The sequence below is a fragment of the Bison bison genome, unplaced genomic scaffold (assembly GCF_000754665.1).
Source record: "Bison bison bison isolate TAMUID 2011002044 unplaced genomic scaffold, Bison_UMD1.0 scf7180017857164, whole genome shotgun sequence".
Classification (NCBI taxonomy): Eukaryota; Metazoa; Chordata; class Mammalia; order Artiodactyla; family Bovidae; genus Bison; species Bison bison.
The window spans coordinates 24,240-34,842 of NW_011487737.1; the positions used below are offsets into that span (position 1 = coordinate 24,240).

General features: G+C 38.7%; 1 protein-coding gene across 1 annotated transcript; it reads left to right on the plus strand.

The window, feature by feature from the left end:
• Window positions 1–4,457: 4,457 nt before the first annotated feature.
• LOC105003242 (olfactory receptor 1013-like) lies at window positions 4,458–5,393 on the plus strand. The gene has a single exon (XM_010860286.1). The coding sequence runs from the start codon at window positions 4,458–4,460 to the stop codon at window positions 5,391–5,393; it is 936 nt and encodes a 311-aa protein (XP_010858588.1).
• The last annotated feature ends 5,210 nt before the right edge of the window (window positions 5,394–10,603 follow it).

Below are 10,603 nucleotides of genomic sequence, written 5' to 3' on the forward strand. Positions count from 1 at the left end.
AGGAACCGAACCCGGGTCTCCTGCGTTGCAGGCAGTTTGTTAACTGGCTGAGCCATGGGCTACAAATAATTCTCAAGCATTGGTTGTGTGCTTTGGGCTACTCCTTTCTTCCAAACTCTTTTATCACAAATGGATGCACAAAAGTCACAAAGCTGAAGAGTTTTACAGATTAACAGGGCCAATTATATTGATTATGAGAGTTCTCTTCCTACTTCATCCCAGAGAGATAACTGGCATTAAAATTGGTCACTTGGCACCAGGACAGCATGTGGCATGTTCTTTGCTTGTAGCAGCAAATCCCAAAGGGATTCTTGGGCTTATATTTTCTCCCAGTATTATTATCTTTGGAAACAGGATTCCTGTGGAGTGAATAGAAGGCACTTTTTATTCTAAGGTAATCTGAAAAAAATTGGGCTTTAGTTGAAATTAAAGTGAGAAAACTATTTATAATTCACAAAGCAACTACCTTGTTGAATTGACCAGGCAAAAAAGGTCAGTAAATCACCATATGGGCAAAAACAAAACACTTTACAATAGAATCAAATCATAATATAATTCCATTTCAAGAAATACAGTAAGGCTTTCTTTCCTATAGTTACAATTGATGAAGAAAGCTGAAAGAAAGAAGTGAAGTCACTCAGTTGTGTCCGACTCTTTGCAATCTCATGGACTGTAGCCTGCCAGCCTCCTTCATCCATGGGATTTTCCAGGCAAGAATCCTGGAGTGGGTTGCCATTTCCTTCCCCAGGGCATCTTCCCGACCCAGGGATCAAACCCTGGCCTCCCACACTGCAGGCAGACTGAAATGCCTTCAAATGTCTTATCTTTCATTCTTGCTCTCCTTTTCAGTGAAACAGATAATTAGATGTATACTTTGTGGATGTTTTCATTCTCATAAACCCTGAGTAGTTGCATGTAGCTCTGTGTGGCCCAATGTCTCCCTTTATCTTGTAGTAAGCTGATCCATCCTTAATGTTGGTAAGAGTATAGAAATACTAATATTGGTCAATATTTTCATGACTTTGAAATGTTTCTTTTTGTGTGTTGTGAAGTTCATTGGATAGAAGCTCTTTAAGAGAAAGAGAAAAATTTTATATGTCTATCAATCTAGCTCTATGTATACCTATATCTTTGTCTATATTTATATCTATTTCCATATATAATATATCCATCTATACTTATAGTTCTATATATATTTCACTTTTTTAACATCTAAGATTAACATATAAAATACAGATATAGATTAATATATTTAGGCATTTCTTTGGGATCTTATTGTGCTATTATGACTACAACTCAGGAAGTACCTGATTAAATTATCAAACTGAATGACACAGATTGCAAACACATTAACCCTGGCGAGGGCTGGGAGATCACAAAGACCTCAGATTCTTTTGGATAGCCACTCCCAGAACCATCTACCTCTTAAATGGGTCTCCTGATAATGAGAGATGTTTTAGAGATGAGGAGAGATATTCTGTGGGAAGAAAGTTTCTGAGTGTCCCTTCTAACAAGGCATGCAGCCAGCTTTAAGTCTAAGAATTAATGGCAAGTAAGGGTACCTCAAAAATCTCTCTCTTGTGTTTTTATATATAAGACTATTGTGTAATATATTATAAGGACTTCCCTGGTAGCACAGTGGTAAAGAATTGGCCTGCAGTGCAGGAGATGCAGGTTTGATTCCTGGGTTGGGAAGATCCCCTGGAGGGGGGCATGACAACTTGCACCAGTATTCTTGCCTGGAGAATTCCATGGACAGAGGAGCCTGGCAGGCTATAGTCTGTGGGGTCGCAAAGAGTTGGACACGATTGAGTGACTAACACTTTCACTAAAGTCTCACTGAATTGAGAAGGTAGGTGAGAAAATAAAGCTTTAGAGGTTATCATTTTACTTCAAATGGCAACAACCAACTCAGATCAGAATCCAGATTTATTGATTCTTGATCTTAAGCAACTTCCAGGAAGATGCTTTGTTAAAAAGGATCGTGGCTCCTGGCACTCCTGAAATTCTAAAAGAACTGAAATATTACTTACTCCAATCCTCTTTTGCTTATTCTGAATAAATTCTACTTTGATAATAAAAGTAGCATTAACATTTTTAATTAAAATTATGATTCCATTCATCAAAAAGATACAGTTCCAAGAGAGTAATTATTTATATTTTTTAGCTTAAGTCCATCACCTAAAGTTTCCCAGGTGGTTCAGTGGTAACGAATCTGCCTGCCAATGCAGGAGATGTAAGATATGCAGGTTCCATCCCTGGGTCAGGAAGATCTCCTGGAGAAGGAAATGGCAACCCATTCCAATATTCTTGCCTGGGAGATTCCATGGAAGAGGAGCCTGGCAGACTACACAGTACATGGGGTCACAAAGAGTCAAATGCAACTGAGTATGCACACTCATGCACACACACACACATGCACTCATCACCTAAAAAATATATATTTTATTTTTTCTTGAGTATAAGAGGTTTTGAAAGCCTTGGCTCTAATAGCAGAAATATATCCATGCCTGTTCAGAACCCTGAAAATCCTGATTTAGCCCTTTTTTGATTGTGCTATGTGGTGTTATGTTTTTTGCAAGTTGTACCATAGACAAGCCGAGATGGTCCTTCCCCCATTGCTGGAGGCAGAAATGCTTCTACTTTCGAAGGAAAGAAGACTATTAGAGGTTGAATTCCATAACTTCATGTATTAAATGATCATAAACTTGGTGGCCTAAAGCAGCAAAAATTTATTCTCTCATAGTTCTGGAGCTCAGAACTCAATGGCGATGGGTTTAAAGTCAGGGTGATGATCCACCCAGAGGCTCTAGTGGAGCTTCTCTTTCTTGTCTCTTAGGCTTTTTGAGGTTGCTGGCATTCCCTGTGGTCATATCACTCTGAACTCTGCTTCTCTGGTCACACTCTTCCTTCGCTGAGTCTGTAGTCAAACCTCCCTCTACCTCCTTTCTATAAGGATATTTGTCATTGGATTTAGGGCCCACCCTGATAACCTTCTTATTTCAAAATTCTTGATTTTTAACTTAATGATCCTTCCCCCATAAAGTACATCCCCATGTACTGGCAATTAGTAAAACACTAACTTGAAAAGATACGTGCATCCCAATGTTTCCAGCAGCACTATCTACAAAAGATAAGATATGGAAGCAATGCAAGTGCCCATCAACAGATGAATGGGTAGAGATGTAATATATGTATGTACATAGCAGAATATTTCTAGCTACAAAAATTAATGAAAGTATGCCATTTACAACAATGTAGATTAATCTAGAAAATACTAAGTGAAGTAAGATGAAGATAAATACTGTATGGCATCACATATGTAGAATTTAATAAGTAATACAAATGAATATATATGCAAAACAGAAATAGACTTACAGCTACAAGAAACAAACTAGTGGTTACCAATGGGGAAACGAAGGTAAAGGGACAAATTAGGGATATGGAATTAAGAGATACAAATTACTATATATAAAATAGATAAGCAACAAAGATACAATGTATAGCACAGAGAATCATAGCAAGTATCATGTAATAACTTTAATAGTGTATAATCTGTAAAAATGCTGAATCATTATGCTGTACACTTGAAATTAATGTAATAATGCAAATCAACTAAACTTCAACTTTAAGAAAAAGAACTTGAACATCTTAATGGGCCCTATTCTGCCCACCACATTCCCCCAAATCATTCAGTTTGATAAGTTTAGTTTTCTGTTTTTAATTCTTATTTCTGTAGGAAATTAAACCACATTTTGAACACAATTATCCATTGATTAATATTTTAACATCCTTTCAGCATGCATTTGATGTCATACATACATAGATATGGTTTCAAATTCCTATTATCTAAGTAAACCTATTGTATTATTCAAGTTATACATTTTATTATTCATTTTTTAAACTTTATTTTTAGCTGTTTTATTGGTTTTGTGGATAAAAAGTTAAATAAAATATAAGTATTGCCTTCAAAGAAACTAGCATAAATGCACTTTCAAGGTTATTCCAAAGTGTGGCCAGACTAATAAAAGTATGCTTCTTCTGGTAATTCATTAGCAAAAACAAAGATTTAAGAGCTTAAATGCAAACTCCCTTTTTTATGTCTTCCACGTGCTCCCCAATCACTCTAGCTGCAAACAGAAAAGAAGATGAACAAATTACCATCTCTCAAAAGGAGAATGATTAGAAAAAAGCATATGGTGACAAACTATATTATGTTCATAATCTGGTCTTTCAAGGCAGCATAGAAAGATTTCACAGTTTTCTAACAGGAATAATTTCCAGTTCAGCATAAACAATTTTTTAAAAATGAACATGGTATATGCATCAGTTGAGTATTTAAACAATCTAAAATTACATATAACGGGGAAGCTGATAACATCAATACCTTAAATCATGACATATTGATTATTTTTTTTACAGAAAGGAATGAAAAAAAAAAAACCAACTCAGATTCAATGGATGAAAAAAATTATACCACAGTGAAGGAGTTCATACTTTTAGGATTTACGACAGACCCGTGTTTACAGAGAGTTCTCTTTTATATCTTCCTCATCATATATATCAGCAGTCTTTTAGGGAACATCACCCTGATTTCTCTGATCTGTGCTGATTCTTGGCTCCACACACCCATGTATTTCTTCATTGGGAATCTTTCGTACCTGGACCTCTGGTATGCTTCCGTCTATGCCCCCCAAATCCTGATGACCTGCATCTCTGACGACAAGCGCATCTCTTTTGCTGGCTGCCTAGCTCAGTTCTTCTTCTCCGCTGGACTGGCCTACAGCGAGTGTTACCTGTTGGCTGCCATGGCTTATGACCGTTATGTGGCCATCTCTAACCCACTGCTTTACTCCCAGGCCATGTCCCCAAATTTATGTATCAGTCTTGCTGCAGCTTCCTACTTTAGTGGCTTTGTGAACTCAACCATCATCACCAGTGAGACATTTACCTTGAGCTTCTGCGGGAACAATGTCATTGATGATTTCTTCTGTGATCTGCCCCCCCTTGTCAAGTTGGCCTGTGATATGAAGGAAAGCTACCACGCTGTGCTGTATTTCATACTTGCATCCAACATCATCACTCCTGCTGTGCTTATCCTTGCCTCCTATTTCTTCATCATTGCTGCCCTCTTGAAGATCCGCTCCACCCAAGGCCGCTTGAAGGCCTTCTCCACCTGTGGCTCTCACCTGACAGCTGTCACCTTGTACTATGGGTCAATTCTCTTCATTTACTCCCGGCCAAGTACGAGCTATGCCCTGGAGAGGGATAAAGTGGTGTCTGTGTTCTACACAGTGGTAATTCCCTTGTTGAATCCCTTGATCTATAGCTTAAGAAATAAAGATGTTAAAGATGCCTTGAGGAAAATGTTAGATAGAGCAAAGTTTCTTTAGCAAAGGCTTTGGTAAACAGGAGGTATAATGGTCATCTGAGTTAAATTCACCCACTCCAGTCCATTTTAGTTCGCTGATTCCTAGAATGTCGACGTTCACTCTTGCCATCTCCTGATTGACCACTTCCAATTTGCCTTGATTCATGGACCTAACATTAAAGGTTCCTATGCAATATTGCTCTTTACAGCATCAGACCTTGCTTCTATCACCAGTCACATCCACAACTGGGTATTGTTTTTGCTTTGGCTCCATCCCTTCATCCTTTCTGGAGTTATTTCTCCACTGATCTCCAGTAGCATATTGGAAACCTACCAACCTGGGGAGTTCCTCTTTCAATATCCTATCATTTTGCCTTTTCATACTGTTCATGGGGTTCTCAAGGCAAGAATACCGAAGTGGTTTGCCATGGGAGAAGATACTTGAGAGTCCCTTGGACTGCAAGGAGATTCAACCAGTCCATCCTAAAGATCAGTCCTGGGTGTTCATTGGAAGGACTGATGCTGAAGCTGAAACTCCAATACTTTGGCCACCTGATGGGAAGAGTTGACTCACTGGAAAAGACTCTGATGCTGGGAGGGATTGGGGGCAGGAGGAGAAGGGGATGACAGAGGGTAACATGGCTGGATGGCATCACCGACTCGATGGACATGAGTTTGAGTGAACTCTGGGAGTTGGTGATGGACAGGGAGGCCTGGTGTGCTGCAGTTCATGGGGTTGCAAAGAGTTGGATACAACTGAGCGACTGAACTGAACTGAACTTGGTAAACAAAGTGTGTTTTTTTTTGCTTGTTTTGTGTTTTGCAGATTAGTTTCTATTTTATCGATAACAGTCTGTAAATCTCAGAAATAAATAAATTAAGCAAAAGATAAAATCACTGAATAATGTAGAAATACCAGCCTGTATTTGTCTTTTTAAATCAGCACTGATGTTCTTGAATATTTTTAAAAATAAATCAGTCTGTGGCAATTGGAAATACTACCAGGCATGCTAGCTCCTAACAGAGTGTATAGTATTACTGGAATTCTGCGAGGTTTTTTTTTTTTTATTACAATTGACAGCTTATTAATTAATTGTAAGTATAATATTATAATCTAATATAGAATAATAGTATTGGTTATGCAATCACTGTCATGACTAGACAGATGAAATCTCTTGGTTCCAGTCAGATAAATCATAGGTAAGATAAAAGAACGCACACACAGATTTTTTGATTCCAGAGGTACTTATTCATGTTATGAGTTAGTGCTAGTTGAAAGTTCATAAGTACAATATCTACTGTAAAATGCCATTCAAAATAAATTTATTTTTCTTTTCTGATTTTCGTATTTTTGCTTACTGTGAAACAAAGATTTCCTTGACAGCATATATAGGAAAGAACGACTATATTTAGAGTCACAGCAAGCTTCCAATAAAATAATATTTTCCCAAAGAAATAAAAGAATGAAGGGCAAAAGAAGAGCTGCTCTATGAAACAGAAATGGAGAAGAAGATAAAGATAGATAATTAGAGAGGTAAAAAGATTTCAAAAGCTTTACATCCAAGAGAGGATTTAGAGTTTGTCAGGGCTGCCATATCAAAATACCAGAGACTGACTGTCATAAACAATTGAAATATATTTCTCACAACTCTGGAGGCTGAAAGGCCAAGATAAATGAGCCAGCATGGTTGGTTTGTTCTGACGTCTTTTTCCTTTGCTGGCACTTGGTCACTTTCTTACTTTCTCCTGGCTTGGATCTGTGTGTGTGTGCGCATGCGCGTGCACGCGCACGCGCAAAAGCATCCCTGGTATCTCTTTTCCTGTATCCATTTTTGTTTGTTTTTATAAAGATACAAGTCAGATTGCATTAAGGTTCATTCTAACCATCTCATTTTAACTGAATTTCCTTTATAAAGGCTCTATCTCCAAATTCAGTCACATTTGAATTTACTGGAGATTAGATCTTCAATATATGAATTTTAGAGGGTTGCGATTCAAGTCATGGCCCCAAGAATGGGTAGTGTTTCCTGATGAATTAGACAAGGAAGTGTAGCCTGGACAGATAATGAAACATAGGAGAGGGAAAAACACTATGAATCACATGATAATATCTAGAAGAGTCCAATTAGTACAATTTGGAGAATTTTGTTTGTTTGTTTTTTATCACGCAAATGCTGTGTGTGCCTAGTCAATTCAGTCGTGTCCAACTCTGCAACCCTATGGACCATAGCCTGCCAGGCTCCTCTGTCCATGTGATGCTCCAGGCAAGAATACTGTGGGTTGCCATGCCCCTCTCCAGGTAATATTCCCAACCCAGGGGCTGAAACTGTGCCTCCAAGTCTCCCGCATTGGCAGGCAGGTTCTTTACCCTAGCGCCACCTGGGAAGCCCACACACACAATCACACACAGGTATGATTACATTTGACATACTTATTTTGAGAGTGGGCTTTTAATGAAATGCTCCTCATTTTACCATATCCTAATTAATATATTATCCCCATGCTCCAAATGAGCTCCAATTGGGTTTTGGAGAGGGAGGCACATATTTCTGGGATGCTCTGCGGAAGAGGTCCCAATGGGCCATTGAGGAAACAGTTATATTAGATCTAACACAGCTCCCCAAAGCATCAGAGGACAGGGAAGAGGGTGTCGCTTCCAGGAGTGTCCTTCCTGATCAAGGGTAAGCAACCAGGGTCAGGGGCAGCTAACTGCTCTGGCTTTTTGTGACCTCAGATAGAGTCTGGCCTGGCTCTCAAAGGGTCATTCTTATACACACACACACACACACACACACACACACACAGAGTCTTCTAACTTGAATTTCGTTCATGTTATATGTAACCCTCATTTAGAGTTCTAATTCAGTCTAGTAGCTATGCTGGGTCATCATATATTCATGTACACAGTAGAGAAAATAAGAGGCAAAAAAAGACATGCTTTTTGACTCTAGTGGTTCTGAGAATGCTGTGCTGTTCAAACAGCTAGTGTGTGATATTTTCCTTCTTGGTCCTCATTTTCTGGTGCTAGAAGGATGCATTCTTCCCTCGAATTTTAAGTGCTCCAGTGAAGGGAGAAAGGGACAGAGATGCTTCAGGGATCACACTACATATGAAGTCCTTTTATATGGGAGGCTGTACAGGACTGGCTATGACATTTTCTTTGTTGCTTATTTTATTCATTTTTTTAATTGCAAATTATCTCAAATTCAGAAATTATTTTAGTCCATCTTGGTGGTTATGAATCTTCTCTTTATTTACTCTTCCTTTTCATGTGACGTAATACACTGACCACTTGAGGGAAGATGTGTCCTGGGGAGTTTGAGCAAGGTTAGAAAGGAGACACATTTAAATTATAAAGGTACTTACTCATTAATTAATTTAAGAAATATTAATCAAGTGCCAATTACATGCTAAGAACTGTTCTATACTTTGGAATACAGCAGTAAACAAAACAGAAAAGTCCGTCTGACCTGTGTTGTTACATTCTGGTGAAGAAAGAGGGACAATAAACTTAAGCAAAAGGAGAGGATTGCAGTTGTCCAGTCACTGACTGACTCTGTAAGTGACCCCATGGACTGCAGCACTCCAGACTCCCAGGTCCTCTCCTGTCTCCCGGAGTTTGCTCAAATCCATGTCCATTGAGCCAATGATGCTATCTAGCCATTTCAATCTCTGCCGTCCCCTTCTCCTTTTGCTTTCAGTCTTTCCCGCAGAATCTTATGTCTGGGGAAAAAGGGCAGGATCTGAGCAGAATAAGAAGGATGGGGATTGTTGATGGGAAAGGAATATAAAATTTAAAATAGATTAATGAGCATGGGCAGAAATGCCAGAAAGTGTCATTTGATAGAAACTTAAAGAAGATGAGAGTGTGAGTCTTGCAAACATCTGGGGAATAGTGTTCACACTGGGGAGCAGATAGATCCAATATATCTGATGCTGGGCCAGGGCTGCTATTCTTAAGAAACATTGAGAAAGTCTATGAGGTTGAAACAGAAATAAAGGAGGAGGGTGTCGTAGAAGGTAAGGATCTGTAGGTAATGGAGGGCCTGCTTGTGAAGGACATTAGGGCCACTGTACAGACTTTGACTTTAACTTTAAATAAATTGGTAAATTCATAGTTTTTTTTTTTTTTAAGAACAAGAGTTACATGAATTCCCTTATTTTTGTAAACAATACTGACTGATACATTGAAAATAAACTATAGAGGAACAAATGTGTAGACCAGTTTGAAGGATTTTGCAATATTTTTGGCAAAAATGGTAGTAGTTTGACCAAGATGCTGCCAGTGGAGGTGGTGAGAAGGGCTCAATTCAGGGAATGTTTTGAAGACAGGGACATGAGGATTCCTTGGAATTTTGAAGAGGAGGCAGGAGAGAAGGAGAGTAGGTTGATTCTAAATGTGTGGCTTCAGTAGAATTTACTAATAATAAGAGAAATGAGCAGTTCAATCTGCTTGGGGGAGTGAGGGCTAGGAATTCAGCTGTAAACATGTGAAGTTCAAAATATTTATCACTCATCTCATAATTATAGAATATTAGCATTGCAAAGAACTTAAGAATCTTTTAGGAATTGAGTTTTTAACCTAATAATCATAACTACTGAATCAACTAACAGATATCTAGGCATTTGCATCTCTCAAAACTTTTGATTGTTTCAGTTCAATTCAGTGTCTGACTCTTTGAGACCTCATGGACTGCAGCACACTAGGCTTCCCCGTCCATCACCAACTCCTGAAGCTTGCTCAAAGCTGTGTCCATAAAATCAGTGATGCCATCCAACCATCTCATCCTCTGTCTTCCCCTTCTCCTCCTGCCTTCAATCTTTCCTAGCATCAGGGTCTTTTCCAATGAGTCAGTTTTCCACATAAAGTAGCCAAAGTATTAGAGTTTCAGCTTTAACATCAGTCCTTCCAATGAATATTCAAGACTGATTTCCTTTAAGAGGGACTGGTTGGGTCTCCTTGCAGTCCAAGGGACTCTCAAGGGTCTTCTCCAACACCACAGTACAAAGGCATCAATTCTTCAGTGCTCAGCTTTCTTTATAGTCCAACTCTCACATCCATACATGACTACTGGAAAAACCATAGCTTTGACTCTATGGACCTTTGTTGGCAAATTAATATCCCTGCTTTTTAGCTTGCTATCCAGGTTGGTCATAGCTTTTCTTTAAAGAAGCAAGTGTCTTTTAATTTCATGGCTTCAGTCACTATTTGCAGTGATTTTGGAGGCCAGA